The 18,157-nt window shown below is 44.4% G+C and overlaps 1 protein-coding gene across 6 annotated transcripts in view; it reads right to left on the bottom strand.

Annotated features, from left to right (window-relative positions):
- The window catches only part of LOC120024696 (transient receptor potential cation channel subfamily M member 7-like), an 80,729-nt gene that overhangs the window by 16,998 nt on the left and 45,574 nt on the right, over positions 1–18,157 (bottom strand). For 4 of the 6 annotated variants that reach the window (XR_005472927.1, XM_038968940.1, XM_038968941.1 and 1 more), the window contains exons 21-27: positions 17,583–17,834; positions 12,221–12,395; positions 10,660–10,792; positions 10,326–10,510; positions 9,887–10,019; positions 8,936–9,723; positions 316–425 (exon numbers count right to left, since the gene is read on the bottom strand). Coding sequence is in view for 4 of the 6 variants with exons in the window: in XM_038968940.1 (XP_038824868.1) it covers positions 316–425; positions 8,936–9,723; positions 9,887–10,019; positions 10,326–10,510; positions 10,660–10,792; positions 12,221–12,395; positions 17,583–17,834 (1,776 nt within the window). In the remaining 2 variants the exon portion in view is untranslated. Of the gene's footprint in view, positions 1–315; positions 442–8,935; positions 9,724–9,886; positions 10,020–10,325; positions 10,511–10,659; positions 10,793–12,220; positions 12,396–17,582; positions 17,835–18,157 lie in introns of all 6 variants that reach the window. The other 2 variants (XR_005472928.1, XM_038968944.1) reach the window with 2 other exon arrangements.

The raw sequence follows: 18,157 nt of genomic DNA, 5'->3' as shown, positions 1-18,157 counted from the left end.
ATGAGATCAGTTTTCCTGTTTTTCACATAGTGAGGCTAAGGTTAGGATTTGTGAGGACAATGTGTTGGACAGGAAGCCATTAAGGAATTCTGGTTTGTTCTGTGGAAGTGTCTCTGTGATGTTTCATGTAAATAAACTGCTCCGCCCTGGGAGCAATATCCAACTAGAACTAACAGGTTCTGTTTTTTAAATGGTCATAACATTGACTGACATTCTACCAACCAACAACCACTTCCCAACCGGGAACTAAGAGCAAGTAAATAACTGCCTCAATACCTAGGAGGAACACACACATAATCCCACATACTCTCTCACCTGTTCCCTGTGCTGCGTGGCTGGGCTGAGCTGTCTGGAGGAGGCGGCTGTGGAGGAGATGTCTCTGGGGAAGGAGCGCTGCAGGTCCAGGTGCAGGTTGTCTTTATGACCTGGAGGACCGGAACACTGTTAGACAGATACAGAGACAGCATCACACCAAGGGTGGCCAACACTTGTCCTGGAAGGCTGCAGAGCTGCAGGCTTTTTTGTTGGGGTTCATTTCAATTCCAATTTGATAACTTCCTGAATTCAAATGGAATTGACCCAAACCCTGACCCAGGTCAGGGGTTGGCCAAACCTGGTTCTGTGCCTTAGAGAGAACATCTTAGACCTCTGGGACAGTCACTGAAAGACAGACGGTGCCTCAACCTTTCCATGTGACAAACCCTTCAACCAATACAGACAATTTCAGGAAAGGTTCCAAATCTCAACCAATCAATCAATCCATGGTGATACAGTCACAACTCTGTCACCTTCAACCAGAGGCCAACACCCCAACAATGACATTAGACAAGACAAAAGGTTGACATAATAATTGACAGGTAGAGAAAGAGAGACAAATCTGAAATTGAGACAACAGCGACGAGTGAATTACAAATCTGATCCTAGCACCCTACAGCCCAGGCACCTCTTCCTAGGCTATGTTCCAAATCACACCCTGCTCCCTATGTAGTGCACTACTGCATTCATAACCAAGTATAAAGGTGGTAATTACCAGTTGGAGGCGTTCACATATTAATAAATGTATTTTTATGAATAATTCATAATTGTTATATTTGTTACATTTTAATAGTTGACATGAGAGGTCAGCATGTGAGAGAAGTCAGAGCTCAGGGATGATAGACAAGGTTCCCATTAGTAATTATGAGCAGGAGGGGCGTTCAACTGGATCTTTACCAATGACTGTATATGAATGAACAAAGCCATCTATGATGACGTCACATCAGTCATTCCTATGTGAAGACTAAATGGTGCATTTGAAGCAGAGGAAGTCGGTTTTAGCTTGCTAAGACGCCTCCCGGGTGGCGCAGTGGTCTAGGGCACTGCATCGCAGTGCTAGCTGCGCCACCAGAGTCTCTGGGTTCGCGCCCAGGCTGGGCTGGGTTCGCGCCCAGGCTCTGTCGCAGCCGGCCGCAACCGGGAGGTCCGTGGGGCGACGCACAATTGGCATAGCGTCGTCCGGGTTAGGGAGGGTTTGACCGGTAGGGATATCCTTGTCTCAGTATGTAAAATGTAATGAAAAATGTAAAAAAAAAAAAAGTAAAAAAACTATGTAATAAAATGTATGCACTCTACTGTAAGTCGCTCTGCATAAGAGCGTCTGCTAAATGACTAAAATGTAAAATGTAAAAATGTCTACATTGGGGGATTCTCAAGACATAACATGCACAGTTTGAGCCACTGCAGGAAGTGATGTTGCCGGCTGCGACTAGGGGAGAACGACTGCCCCCTCTGAATAGCTCAAGTTGAAGGTTGTCCAGGGTACTGCAGGAAGCAAATAAATTATCCTTAACTTATTCTGTGTGCAATTCCAATAATTGTTTCTATTACACCAGATGTATGTCCTTGAATCAAATATTTAAAAACGTATTCTGTGTGCGATTTTAAAACAATAAATCGGTTCAAGGACATACATCTGTCTAATAGAAGCAATTATTCGTACTATGATTCTTTTGGATAAAAAATATTATCACGAATATTGACCACAAAGATTGATATTTTCCCATTGACTATAATGGGGGATCCTGCAGTATCCCGATCAGCCTTAAACTGCATGGCTTCAATGAAAGGGTTCAATCGTTCGGCAATCTCCCCTGATTTTTCCCAGTGTATGCGGTAAATAGGCCTACCACCTTTCCACTTGGTTATGAATGCAGCCTTCTTCCCTGTTGCTGACTAAAAGCCAATTTATGCTTGATACGAAAATGTGGTCGGAGGCGCCGTATGGATGGTGTGACGCAATTGCAGAGCCTCCAAGGGGGCACACAGAGGCCAAATTGAGTTCCGTACCGCATCGCTGTGCGCTTCTCAAATTTGGTAAATTCCGTATAGCTCCGCATTGACTTGATTGGTTGATGGTAGGTGAGGGCGGGAAGTCCTGTATAAACACAAACTCACTTCCTTTACAACAGCTCTGCGCTTCTCGACGAAGCGCAAGAGGTATGAATTCCCTGAATTCTGCATAGGCCGTATTACCATAAATGCTACATGGCCAATGCAGACGTAGGATTGACCATGCAGCGCCTTTGAAGGTCCCCCTTAGCCAGATCAGAGGGTAGGTAGGGAAAGTGAAGGGAACAAATTACAAAAGTTGGAGGGCGGGAGTTAGTTCCGAGGTGATTTTGATTCCCAGTTTAAGGCAGACCGCTGTAACCGTTTAGCTGTAATGTAAATAGATGTTGTATATGTAGCATACCAGGATGTGAACTGTATAAGTAGCTAAGAAGAGTTGATGACTGAGTGACGAGACCAGAGCCCTATACTACAAAGAGGAGTTAGCGAGGTAAGTGTGGTCAACTCGGAGTTACATTTTGGATAACCGGTCATACAAGTGGCTCACCTTTTAGCCAGGTAGATTTATATGGCAACGAATCCTTTAGAACTAACCTGATCAGGGGCAGGCTAACTCAGGGCTAACTCCATTTATCCTGAATGAAGCGTCTGAGGTGAGTTGTGGACTAATGAAATTAGATTCCCTCCCTCTCGCCAAGACTACATTGTCATCCCCTTCATTTGAGGACGACTGATTAACTATTTTATAACATTGTATTTTTTCTAGAGTAATATTAAAAATACCTATCACATTACACATTTAGTAATCACAGCATGCATTTGAAAGTTGACGCACAGTGAAACGTTTATGATTTTCTAAAATCATTTTATTGATAGGTAGGGAAAAAGGGGCCTGTGCATGGATAAGCATTCCAAAGCACAAAGACGGCATTATCGAAACTTAAAGAAAAACGGCACTTCTAATAGCCTATGTCACAGCATAGCCTGCTGAATTTGCTAAATAACTTCTCTTTCATGTTGATTTCAGCCCAAAACATAAAAATGCGAACATTGTCTCAATTAAGAGTTCGGTGTTCGACTTGCCATGTGCAACATGCACGTACAGTTAGTTAACTGAAGTGACGTGGGCAATGAAACTACGAATAGCCATTCATTTCCAATGGAAGAGAAGCTAAGTGGGCGGGGAACTGTTGGGCGATGCGAGCATGGGCGAGGGACGTGAACAGGGTGGGACCAAAGATGAGGAAACCGGAACTTTATGCAAATACTTTGCGATATCGCGGTGTGCTTGACCAATTTAAAGCTCAGCATAGCTTCCACTCCCTACTGGATTGGCTGTTGATACCTAGCACTACCTAGGTTGCTAGCACCCACACGCGGGCAAAGCTAGCATGGCGAGGCGGTATACAAGTGTAGTTAAAAAACATACTGACAGTGCATTTCTACATAACAAGATGGGGGCAATGAAACAACCAATATTTAACTTTCTAGTACCCACATAAGGGGGAAGCTTGAGTGGCTATCCAAATTATTGTGTTATGTGGAAATGCCCTCAGCCTGCTTGCGTTAGCTGCATGATCAAAATCCACCTTAGTATGGATGAAGCCTGGGCTGGAATGTAGCCAGCTTCTGCTTTATAAAAATCTGAGTAGATCTAGTTTTAAATCGTAGTATACCTCTCAGATAGCGACTCTAAATACTGTCAATTCTACAGTTTGCTTTGGGTCCCGTCTGAAGGTACGATGCAACGCTAGCTAATATTAGCCGCTAGGTAGCCAACACCAGCTAACTAGCTAGCTAGCATAGCAAGCCATCTCCATAAGAGGCAAAGACATGTATATTGTATGTACGCTACCATGTGACAAAATAGTTTATATCGAGCTCAGATAGCAACCCTAGACCCCAGGAAATTCTAGGGTTTCCTCTGAGTCTTGTGAAGAAACATCATCCTGCTAACAGCAACACTAGCCCTCTGTTTCCCACTACCGCACTGGCTAAGGACCACCATCGCCTGCATTGGAACTCCCGCATCCAGAAAATACAAACGCACATTTGCGCACAGAAATGCGAGGGCCGCTCTTCCTCATCTAGTCTCTGTTGAGGTACAAAGCACAGGCCTGCAATGTAGTAAGACTATATAAAGTTTCAGAGCTCTGAATATATACAGCGCCTCGCAAAATTATTGTCTCCCTTGGCGTTTTTCCTATTTTGATGCATTACAAGCTGTATTTTAAATTGATTTTTATTTGGATTTCATGTAATGGACATACACAAAATAGTCCAGTGAAGTTAAATTAAAAAAATTACTTGTTTCCAAAAATTCAAAAAAATTATAAACAGAAAATATGCATACATATGTATTCACCCCCTTTGCTATGAAGCCCCTAAATAAAGATCTGGTGCAACCAATTACCTTCACAAGTCACATAATTAGTTAAATAAAGTCCACCTGTGTGCAATCTAAGTGTCACATGATCTCAGTATGCATACACCTGTTCTGAAAGGCCCCAGAGTCTGCAACACCACTAAGCAAGGGGCACCACCAAGCAAGAGGCACCATGAAGAACAAGGAGCTCTCCAAACAGGTCAGGGACAAAGTTGTGGAGAAGTACAGATCAGGGTTGGGCTATAAAAAAAATATCTGAAACTTTGAACATCCCACGGAGCACCATCAAAACCATTATTAAAAATGGAAATAATATGGCACCAGAACAAACCTGCCAAATGAGGGCCACCCACCAAAACTCAGACCAGGCAACGAGGGCATTAATTAGAGAGGCGACAAAGAGACCAAAGATAACCCTGAAGGAGCTGCAAAGCTCCACAGCGGAGATTGGAGTATCTGTCCATAGGACCACTTTAAGCCGTACACGCCACAGAGCTGGGCTTTACGGAAGAGTGTCCAGAAAAAAGCTATTGCTTAAAGAAAAAAATAAGCAAACACGTTTGGTGTTTGCCAAAAGGCATGTGGGAGACTCCCCAAACATATGAAAGAAGGTACTCTGGTCAGATGAGACTAAAATTGAGCTTTTTGGCCATCACTGTCTGGCGCAAACCCAACACCTTTCATCACCCCGAGAACACCATCCCCACAGTAGTGAAGCATGGTGGTGGTAGCATCATGCTGTGGGGATGTTTTTCCATCGGCAGGGACTAGGAAACTGGTCAGAATTGAGGGAATGATGGATGGAGCTAAATACAGGGAAATTCTTGAGGGAAACCGGTTTCAGTCTTCCAGAGATTTGAGACTGGGACGGAGGTTCGCCTTCCAGCAGGACAATGACCCTAAGCATACTTCTAAAGCAACACTCGAGTGGTTTAAGGGGAAACATCTTAATGTCTTGGAATGGCCTAGTCAAAGCCCAGACCTCAATCCAATTCAGAATCTGTGGTATGACTTAAAGATTGCTGTACACCAGCGGAACCCATCCAACTTGAAGGAGCTGGAGCAGTTTTGCCTTGAAGAATGGGCAAAAATCCCAGTGGCTAGATGTGCCAAGCTTATAGAGACATACCCCAAGAGACTTGCAGCTGTAATTGCTGCAAAAGGTGGCTCTACAAAGTATTGACTTTGGGGGGGGTGAATAGTTGTGCACACTCAAGTTCAGTTTTTTTGTCTTATTTCTTGTTTGTTTCTCAATAAAAAATATTTTGCATCTTCAAAGTGGTAGGCATGTTGTGTAAATCAAATCCCAGACAGACTAAATAACTTCTTTGCTCGCTTTGAGGACAATGCAGTGCCACTGACACGGCCCGCTACCAAAACCTGCGGCCTCTCCTTCACTGCAGCCGACGTGAGTAAAACATTTAAACGTGTTAACTCTCGCAAGGCTGCAGGCCCAGACGGCATCCCCAGCCGCGTCCTCAGAGCATGCGCAGACCAGCTGGCTGGTGTGTTTAGGGACATATTCAATCAATCCTTATCCCAGTCTGCTGTTCCCACATGCTTCAAGAGGGCCACCATTGTTCCTGTTCCCAAGAAAGCTAAGGTAACTGAGATAAACGACTACCGCCCCGTAGCACTCACTTCTGTCATCATGAAGTGCTTTGAGAGACTAGTCAAGGACCATATCACCTCCACCCTACCTGACACCCTAGACCCACTCCAATTTGCTTACCGCCCCAATAGGTCCACAGACAACGCAATCGCAACCACACTGCACACTGCCCTAACCCATCTGGACAAGAGGAATACCTATGTGAGAATGCTGTTCATCGACTACAGCTCAGCATTTAACACCATAGTACCCTCCAAACTCGTCATCAAGCTCGAGACCCTGGATCTCGACCCCGCCCTATGCAACTGGGTACTGGACTTCCTGACGGGCCGCCCCCAGGTGGTGAGGGTAGGTAACAACATCTCCACCCCGCTGATCCTCAACACTGGGGCCCCACAAGGGTGCGTTCTGAGCCCTCTCCTGTACTCCCTGGCCACGCACACCTCCAACTCAATCAAGTTTGCGGACGACACTACAGTGGTAGGCTTGATTACCAACAACGACGAGATGGCCTACAGGGAGGAGGTGAGGGCCCTCGGAGTGTGGTGTCAGGAAAATAACCTCACACTCAACGTCAACAAAACAAAGGAGATGATTGTGGACTTCAGGAAACAGCAGAGGGAGCACCCCCCTATCCACATCGACGGGACAGTAGTGGAGAGGGTAGTAAGTTTTAAGTTCCTCGGCGTACACATCACGGACAAACTGAATTGGTCCACCCACACAGACAGCGTGGTGAAGAAGGCTCAACAGTGCCTCTTCAACCTCAGGAGGCTGAAGAAATTCGGCGTGTCACCAAAAGCACTCAAACTTCTACAGAAGCACAATCGAGAGCATCTTGTCGGGCTGTATCACCGCCTGGTACGGCAACTGCTCCACCCACAACCATAAGGCTCTCCAGAGGGTAGTGAGGTCTGCACAACGCATCACTGGGGGCAAACTACCTGCCCTCCAGGACACCTATACCACCCGATGTCACAGGAAGGCCATAAAGATCATCAAGGACAACAACCACCCGAGCCACTGCCTGTTCACCCCGCTATCATCCAGAAGGCGAGGTCAGTACAGGTGCATCAAAGCAGGGACCGAGAGACTGAAAAACAGCTTCTATCTCAAGGCCATCAGACTGTTAAACAGCCACCACTAACATCGAGTGGCTGCTGCCAACATACTGACTCAACTCCAGCTCACTTTAATAATGGAAATTGATCAAAAATGTATCACTAGCCACTTTAAACAATGCCACTTAATATAATGTATATGTATATACTGTAATCTATATCATCTATTGCATCTTGCCATCTTTATGTAATACATGTATCACTAGCCACTTTAAACTATGCACTTTTATGCTTACATACCCTACATTACTCATCTCATATGTATATACTGTACTTGATACCATCTACTGCATCTTGCCTATGCCGTTCTGTACCATCACTCATTCATATATCTTTATGTACATATTCTTTATCCCTTTACACTTGTGTGTATAAGGTAGTAGTTGTGGAATTGTTAGGTTAGATTACTTGTTGGTTATTACTGCATTGTCGGAACTAGAAGCACAAGCATTTCGCTACACTCGTATTAACATCTGCTAACCATGTGTATGTGACAAATAAAATAAAATATTTGATATGATACAAATCCCCCAAAAAATCTATTTTAATTCCAGGTTGTAAGGCAACAAAATAGGAAAAATGCCAAGGGGGTGAATACTTTCGAAAGCCACTGTAAGGGTACCCCAGGTTTTTCTTTAAAGTTTGCAACCGTTTATTGACTGTTATCGAATGTGTATATTTTACTGGTAAATGACAATGAGTTGTTGCTATGAGTTTATGAAGTCTATTGATTGAACATGATGGCATACTGATTGGTTTATTTTGAAGTCTTGATTGAGCATGGTGCCATATTTTGAGAACACACCTGTGGTTATTTCATTTTAGTTAGACCCCATACCACCCAGTTAGACCACTAACAACCATACTTCACCCTGGTTAGGAAAAGGTGTGTTACAGGTGAAAGGTAGAGTGTGATCTGAGATTTTCCCACTGCCAACTTAAACTCAGACAGACTCAAACCTCTGTCTCTGGTAGTTTCCCTGCTGTCACTTCTCAGGGGGGCTTCAGTCCTTCTTTCCCCCTGCTGAGGAGACCCTGGCTGGGCCATGGGGCTTGAGGACCCCACCTCACTGGTCCTACGGCCGCGGGGTCTCCTGGGCACCACTGCAGGGGCCAGGGCGCAGCCAGGGAGGGGGCTATTCCTGTAAGCGTCAGCATGCGGCGAGGGGGTGGCCTGACGGGTGGTCTCAGGAGCCAACGGAAGCTCAGCATTTCTGCCCTGCCCATCCATCAGAACTCCTTCGGGTCTTCCCTCATCATCAGAAAATGCCTCATTCACATATCCCTCTGGCCTCCCCTCCCTCTTATACCTCCCTTTCGCCCTCTCCCCTCCCTCACCCCTCCCCTCCTTCTCACCAATTGCCTCCCGTTTCTCAGTGGAAGCAGGCAAGCAAACGGGGCGAGCAATGTCAGAAGTCTTGGACACAACAACAACAGTGGGGTACACACAGCTAGTGTCCTCGTCTTTCTCCTCACAGTTATACTTACCAACAAACGCACCAAACTCTACAGCAAAGGCAGAGGTGGAAGCAGAGATTCTGTCTTTGTCTGTCCCAGCCAGGCTGAGTTCTGGGTGGCTGGAGACAGAGGGCTGGGAGGGGGTAGAGCTGACGTAGAAAGCAGCCCTAGCAGAGGGCACACTGGGCAGGCTGGAGGGGCAGTCGGAGATGCCCACCTGCACTGGACGGGTCAGCTGCCACTGGGTGAAGGAGTGGCCGCGTAGCCGCAGCTCTGGAGGACTGACAGTAGGGGGCGCCGGAGCTGGGCAGAGGGAGAAGGCACTGTGACTGGCACTGGCACTGCCACCCGTGGAGGATCCAGCCTCTATAGCAGCAGTAGCTTGGTGCCCCAGCCCAGCCCAGTCTCCTCTCCGCTCTGGGGGACTGAGCGTCAGTGGCGGGTTTGGATCCACCCCACTCCCAAACAGAGAATCAGCCATGTTGCCCCCCACCACCACCCCGGACACCTGGGGGAAGGAGGAACCGAAGTAGGCGCCCACGCTGCGTTTGACCCCCTTGGATTGAGGGGTAGGGTCCTGAGGGGTGGGGGCCAGGCCGGGGGCAAAGTTTTTGGACAGACTGAGCTCCCTGGTGATCTGGTTGTGGACCTTGCTGGCTTCAGAGGCCCTCTGAGCGGTCAGGGTCTTCAGGGTGTCCACGGTAAGAGCTGACAGGTCCTGAAGGTGGCCGATCTGAGAGTCCAGCGTGTGGAGGGAACGCTTGATGAAGTTCACTCTATTACCGACCTCCTTCAGCTGGATACACATGGTCTCAACCCTGAGGAGAGAAAGGAGAAACACATCTATGTTGCCACAGAGTTCAATATTCACTATTCAATTAACCTCCTAATCCTTTTATGTTATATATACACTATAACTGTTAATGTCAACGCAAGGGTCAAATAAAAACTGGGGTGAATGGTAACTATGGTAACAGTTACCTGTCTGAGGTGAGGCGGATGCGCTCTTCGCTCCCTGAGTGGAACTGGTCGTTTTTCTCATGGAAGTACGTCTCCACACACTGCTCCTCAAAGTCATGGAGCTTCTTCTGATCCTCCTCCGTTAGAAACAACTCTGGAGGGAAGGAAAGATGGGGAGATGGGAAGGGAGAGGATGAAGAGCTTTCTAGTTTCAACAAGGCATTTCACCTCTTTTACAGATCAACGTAACTACTAGTACACATTTTCAAATAACTTATTGTAGCTGCATATATTTTTGCTGATAAACTAGAGATCCCTCAGACACCTATACATTTTATAGTCTGTTCATACACTACTGGTGTCCCCCAGAGCTCAGTACTAGGGCCTCTCTTGTTCTCTCTGATCACCAAGTGGTTCTGTCATATCCGCATTTTAGAGCGATAAATGGTAGTTCCCGTACTTGGTCCGTAAGAGTGACTGTCCTTCTTCCTCTTGTGACAGATGCAGGAGAAGAAAGAGACTAGGTGGGAGAGGAGGATGAGGGGAGGAGGGAGGACTGGCTTCTCATGGTAGGCCATGACGAAATGATACCTCTGGTACTTCCATACCAGATTACTGATTGACATCACTTGGAGGTACACATTACTGAGGAGAAGAGAGATGGCAAAAATAGATATACACAGTGATGTAGAAAATTGGGGAAAAATATGATAATAATGTTATTAATGAATAATGAGAATAGTATTGGTCACAGAACAGCGCTCTGTGGAACACCGTTGTGTGTGTAGTCTTACTTGAAGAAGGCGATGAGAAGGTTAACTATCAATATGTATTGGACAAAGAGGTAGACTGCTTGTAGGAAAGGTGTGATCCACACTGAAGTGGAGCACAGGGATTTCACATTCGTATCAGTATTATTGGCACACACTGTGGAGAGAGGGGACTAGGTCAGAGACACACACATACAGTGCTTCACACATCCCAACATAAAAAACACACAAACTTATAAATCACACACACATCCCAAACAACACACGTATGTATTGTTCCTTGGCTAAACTAGGCACATTTTACATTTTTATTCATATTTACCAATCCCATATAAGTGTGTAATTAAGGTGTAGATCATGTAGATCATCATCTACAGGTGTAGATCATTCACACACACACAAACACACAAACACACACCTCTAAGCTCCATGGACTGGTTTTGCACAGCCAGATTAAGCTTTCTACTGTCTTTGATGTCTCTACAGATTTTTTTGTCTAGGAGTAAACATAATTTGGGTCAGTAAAACCAGCGACTACCATCTAATTTGTGGAATAACATTTCATTATACTGCACAGTATCTACTGCTACTGTATACATTCTGCTCTATATATCAACAGGTAGTCTCTTCCCACAGCCGCTGTATCTCCCACACAACTGTGGTGGAGCTGCCTGAGTCTGATGAGCGAGACAGGTAGCTGCCATTATTATATATTACACAATGTATCTTCCGTAAATATCATAACACACCATCTCATATGTGCTCTATGCAGCAAATATGAATGTCACTTAGTCACGCAATTATGTCAATAGGAGACTAAGTGAAAAGTCGCCTTAACTGGAAGTTAGGATTTACCCCCATGTGTACAACGTTTACTAAATGTTACAGGATCTGAGGCATTTGACGCTGGCTCCTACTTCACAGTAGGACCGATTCAAAATACGTTTTTTTTGTTGCAGAAATGGCTTCTTGAACATGTGAACTTCATGTGCCTTAATTACACACTTATATGGGATTGGTAAATATGAATAAAAATGTAAAATGTGCCTAGTTTAGCCAAGGAGAAAGCACTGAGCTATACTGGGAGAATACTTACTCAAACTACAGTGTAGGATACGCCATTTTAAAGCTCTGAGCCTGTACTTTAAGCAAATCACTTACATTTGACATGCCTCAAGATAAATCTGGACACAATAATCTAAACTAAAGCCCTGATTGGTTAAAAGCTGCTGTTCTCTACCATTGCTGGCTATACCTCCCCTAACAGGGGCCGACTGGCTGTGTCCACAATCAACTCCTAGCCCCTGCCTCCTAAGGACTTAATTACTTATGAAAGAACTAGATAGGCATAGTGAAACATATGCCTATCCAACCAAGGGTCTAGGGTCTCATTCTGTACTCGAAATAAAAAATAATTTAAACACAGCGACTGTGTGAGGTGACTGTGTGGTGCAGGACGCGTTGATTAGACCAAACGTGGGTTTTTGATTGATTTCCAGTGTTAATCAGCTTCTCATGCCGTGGTGAGAATCCTTAAGAAAACTCTTACCATCGTAGTCGTTTATACCAGGCTCGTCTTCCTTACCGTCGATTTCATACGCATACACTTCCCCGTACATCATCCAGTATGGCTGGAACACCACGTCTTTGAGCAGCGTCCAACTGGGCTCCTCATTTGGGTACAGGATGGCTTTCCGCGGCACGCCATAACTCAACAACACCACCGCCATGATCACCACAATATAAAACATATTGGCCACCTAGAGGAATAATATATACACACACACACACATTACAGGATGGCTTTCTGGGGCATGCCATAACTCAAAACCAGCGCCACCTAGAGGAATATATACATTATCACAACAATATAAAACAGCTATCTGTATGAATAGAGACATTACCACCACTATATTAAGGGCATGTGCATGCAGTTAACCAGGTCCAAGTTCTGAAAATAAACATCCAAGTTCCCAGGAAATACTGAGAGAATTTTCGGACTCACAGCTACAGCGCCTCAGAATGAAAAGAACTGGTGCTGGATCCCCGTAGTCTATCAAAACATGTTGTTGATAGTAGACATTACTGCCACTATGTAAAACATGTTGATATATTGAGGTAACTGCCAAATGAAAAGGAAACACTTGGGTAAATGAGGGAAACAAAGTGCTCCCACACAGGTGTGGTTCCTGAGGTAATTAAACTATTAACAACCAAATAAAAATGCCCAGTTGCCAATTAGGGGTCTCAAAGGAGCATAGGGGGGTTTAAAGGGTGTGCGTCTCAGTCACCAGATCTCAAGCTAATTGAACATTAATGTGAGATTCTGGAACGGCACCTGAGACAATGTTTTCCAGCACCATCAACAAAACACAATTCTAGCTCCAACAGGGCAGTCAAATCTAGCAATACAATAACAATACACACATAATCCCAAAAAATAAATAAAATATCATTAGGAGCCATATCGGAGTCTGGAAAATAAACAACTCCTCCCACTTCCCTCCTACCCTGGAGGGGAACCTGCCACCTATTTGTCACCACACACTTCATTCAATGTAATCAACCAGATCATGTCCACCTGAAAGAGGCGGGGATACCCCTTTAAAAACACCCCCACCTGCAATCATTAGCCTCTTTCAAACCAAACCAGCATGGAACCCTAGAGATGTGCTATTGACTGAAAACCATCCAATCTACCTTCACACATTACCTAAATAAGTTGGTCAAAGGCTACCTTCCTCTCACCTTGTGTTCTTAAGGGCGCTCCACAGTGATTTCTCAGTCTACGCAAACCAACCTCCGTCGGAAGGCCTTTTACAGACACACCCATTGAGTTGTCTCCCGCACCTCACTTAGTTTCTTTGAGCTATTTTTCAGTGTGTAAGGACAGTATATGAATAGAAAATGTGTATAGCTGTAGTTACTGTATATAGGATGAACCATGACTAGAATACAGTATATACATATAAATTGGGTATTGTTCAACCGTGTCAAATATATACTACAGGAGAGATTATTTCAGAGAAAATACTGTTCCTTGAGGTTTGTCAGAGTTTAGAGTGATGAAAAGCAGCAAACTGTTCTCTTATGTCTCTTCATTGAGCAGAGCAGCCCAGTGGAGCCGTTGCTATGGATACTTAGAGTACATGCAGAGTGAGATTCGAGTGAGTGACAGAGACGAGCAGCTAAGGGATTTACTAAACGGAGGAAGTTATTTCTGGTTTCGGGCAGGGCCGGCTCTTAATTTGGCAGAAGCCAACCGGGCCTGGGTAGGGTAAGGCCTGAACGTCGCGAGCATGGGTAGGGCTTGGACTTCAGATTAATGCCTGTGCAGGGCTCTAAAAAGTGGGTAAAAACAGTATGTAAACATCGTTAAAGTGACTAGTGTTCTATGTTGGTGTTTTCTTTATTTTGGCAGTTACCTGTATATTGTCAGCTCTATACATAATATAAATGTCATCGTAATAGACAATTGAATTGACAACTCAATTGTAATAGACATTGACATTATCACTATATAAAATAAGTTGATGTACATTATCACTGATATATAAAACATTTAGATATAAATTGAAATGTCAGCATTGAACCGCCAGCCACCCGTGTCGACTGTTCTCTCTGCTACCTCATGGCAAGCGGTACCGGAGCGCCATGTTTAGGTCCAAAAGGCTTCTTAACAGCTTCTACCCCCAAGCCATAAGATCCCTGAACAGCTAATCAAAGAGCTACCCAGACGCCTATTTTACACTGCTGCTACTCTGTTTATAATCTATGCATAGGCACTTTACCTACATGCACATAAACTCAGCAAAAAAAGAAATGGCCCTTTTTCAGGACCCTGTCTTTCAAAGATAATTCGTAAAAATCCAAATAACTTCACTGTAAAGGTTTAAACACTGTTTCCCATGCTTGTTCAGTGAACCATAAATAATTAATGAACATGCAACTGTGGAATGGTCTTTAAGACACTAACAGCTTACAGACGGTAGGCAATTAAGGTCACAGTTATTAAAACTTAGGACACTAAAAGAGGCCTTTCTAATGACTGAAAAACACAAAAAGAAAGATGCCCAGGGTCCCTGCTCATCTGCATGAACGTGCCTTATGCCTCCTTGCAGTATGCCTGAGGACTACAGATGTGGCCAGGGCAATAAAATGCAATGTCCGTACTGTGAGACGCCTAAGACAGCGCTACAGGGAGACAGGACGGACAGCTGATCATCCTCACAGTGACAGACCACGTGTAACAACACCTGCACAGGATCAATACATCCGAACATCACACCTGCGGGACAGGTACAGGATGGCAACAACTGCCCGCGTTACACCAGGAACGCACAATCCCTCCATCGGTGCTCAGACTGTCCGCAATAGGCTGAGAGAGGCTGGACTGAGGGCTTGTAGGCCTGTTATATGGCAGGTCCTCACCAGACATCACCGGCAACAACGTCGCCTACAAGCACAAACCCAGCAAAAAAGTGCTCGTTACTGACGAGTCGCAGTTTTGTCTCACCAGGGGTGATGGTCGGATTTGCGTTTATCGTCGAAGTAATGAGCGTTACACCGAGGCCTGTACTCTGGAGCGAGAGCGATTTGGAGGTGGAGGGTCCGTCATGGTCTGGGGCGGTGTGTCACAGCATCATCGGACTGAACTTGTTGTCATTGCAGGCAATCTCAATGCTGTGCGTTACAGGGAAGACATCCTCCTCCCTCATGTGGTACCCTTCCTGCAGGCTCATCCTGACATGACCCTCCAGCATGACAATGCCACCAGCCATACTGCTCGTTCTGTGTGTGATTTCCTGCAGGACAGGAATGTCAGTGTTCTGCCATGGCCAGCGAAGATCCCGGATCTCAATCCCATTGAGCACGTCTGGGACCTGTTGGATCGGAGGGTGAGGGCCATTCCCCCCAGAAATGTCCGGGAACTTGCAGGTGCCTTGGTGGAAGAGTGGGGTAACATCTCACAGCAAGAATTGGCAAATCTGGTTCAGTCCATGAGGAGGAGATGCACTGCAGTACTTAATGCAGCTGGTGGCCACACCAGATACTGACTGTTACTTTTGATTTTGACCCCCCTTTGTTCAGGGACACATTATTCCATTTCTGTTAGTCACATGTCTTTGGAACTTGTTCAGTTTCTCTCAGTTGTTGAATCTTGTTATGTTCACACAAATATTTACACATGTTAAGTTTGCTGAAAATAAAAGCAGTTTACTTTTTTTGTTTATTACCTCAATTAACCGGTGCCCCCGCACATTGACTCTATCGGTACCCCCTGTATATAGCCCCGCTATTGTTATTTTACTGCTGCTGTTTAATTATTTGTTACTTTATTTTTCTACTTATCCATTTTTACTTAACACACTTTTCTACTTAACTTCTTAAAGCATTGTTGATTAACTTTTTATGGCTGGGGGCAGTATTGAGTAGCTTGGATGAATAAGGTGCCCAGAGGTGCCCAGAGTAAACTGCCTGCTACTCAGTCCCAGTTGCTAATATATGCATATTATTAGTATATTTGGATAGAAAACACTCTGAAGTTGTTTGAATGATGTCTGAGTATAACATAACTCATATGGCAGGCAAAAACCTGAGAAAAAATCCAACCAGGAAGTGGGAAATCTGAGGTTGATCGTTTTTCAACTCATTCCCTATTGAAGATACAGTGGGATATTGTTCATGTTGCACTTCCTAAGGCTTCCACTAGATGTCAACAGTCTTTAGAACCTTGTTTGATGCTTCTACTGTGAAGGGGGGCCGAATGAGAGGGGAATGAGTCAGAGGTCTGCCAGAGAGCCACGAGCTGGCCACGCTCGTTCACGTGAGAGCGAGCTCTGTTCCATTGCAATTCTGAAGACAAAAGGAATTCTCCGGTTGGAACATTATTGAAGATTTATGTTAAAAACATCCTAAAGATTGATTCTATACTTCGTTTGACATGTTTCTATGGACTGTAACATAACTTTTTGACTGCTCCTAGTGAACGCGCTTCGTGAGTTTGGATTTGTTTACCAAACGCGCTAACAAAAGGAGCTATTTGGACATGAATGATGGACATTATCGAACAAAACAAACATTTATTGTGGAACTGGGATTCCCGGGAGTGCATTCTGATGAAGATCATCAAAGGTAAGTGAATATTTATAATGTTATTTCTGACTTCTGTTGACTGCACAATATGGCGGATATCTTTTTGGCTTGTTTGGGCTCTGAGCGCCGTACTCAGATTATTGCATGGTTTGCTTTTTCCGTAAAGCTTTTTTTAAATCTGACACAGCGGTTGCATTAAGGAGAAGTGTATCTAAAGTTCCATGTATAACACTTGTATTTTCATCAACATTTATGATGAGTATTTCTGTAAAATCACCAGATGTTTTTGGAACTACTGAACATAACGCGCCAATGTATACTGAGATTTTTTGATATAAATATGAACTTTATCGAACAAAACATACATGTATTGTGTAACATGAAGTCCTATGAGTGTTATCTGATGAAGATCATCAAAGGTTAATGATACATTTTATCTCTATTTCTGCTTTTTGTGATTCCTCTCTTTGGCTGGAAAAATGGCTGTGACTTGGCTCTGACCTAGCATAATTGTTTGTGGTGCTTTCGCCGAAAAGCCTATTTGAAATCGGACACTGTGGTGGGATTAACAAGAAGTGTATCTTTAAAATGGTGTGAAATACTTGTATGTTAGAGGGATTTTAATTATGAGATTTCTGTTGTTTGAATTTGGCGCCCTGCACTTTCACTGGCTGTTGTCATATCGATCCCGTTAGCGGGATCTCAGCCCTAAGAAGTTTTAAGGGCTCGTAAGTAAGCAACTTCACTGTAAGGTCTACACCAGTTGTATTCGGCGCATGTGACAAATACAATTTGATACAGTTGAAAAACGATTTTGGATTAGTAAAGCATTAGGGGAAAAAATAACTCACCATTTTACCGATCATCATCACATACGGTCCTGCTTGCTGGTTGACTGCCAGAATATCTAGGAGTCTCACGTACCAGAAGATGATATTCAAGCAATACACAGTCCGGCCTGGGACAAGCACATCCTCTCCTCCGATCCTCAATCCAAAGCCCACAAAGAAGGTGACAATAGCCAGGAAGTCTGAGAGGTTAAAATAGTCACTGAACCAGACTTTAACCTTCTGGCTAATCTTCCCAGCTTCAGACATAAACATCTACAAAGAAACAGAACAGACAATAGGACATGAGTGCATCCAGTGAACTGAGAGCTCAAATCAAATCAACAATGGAAACAAAGTGATAGAAATGGAGAGATATTCTATCATGAATTTGGAGTCAGTACTTCTCTGTTTAAACTGTCAACTAGAAGAATAAGGAGCTTGTTTAAAGCAAATTGAACTAAACAAAATTGTATTGAATCCTCTGAGAGACAAAGATAGCTGGGTAAGTGTCTTGTCCTTCTCATACAAATGAAGTCATAGGGTCCATTTCAAATGGCAAAAGCAGTGCACTATATAGCAAATACAATGCCAATTGG

This window comes from Salvelinus namaycush, chromosome 30, assembly GCF_016432855.1.
Source record: "Salvelinus namaycush isolate Seneca chromosome 30, SaNama_1.0, whole genome shotgun sequence".
In the NCBI taxonomy this organism is placed as follows: Eukaryota; Metazoa; Chordata; class Actinopteri; order Salmoniformes; family Salmonidae; genus Salvelinus; species Salvelinus namaycush.
The sequence above is the reverse complement of the archived record's forward strand: the minus strand, read 5'-3'. Positions and strand labels throughout refer to the sequence as shown.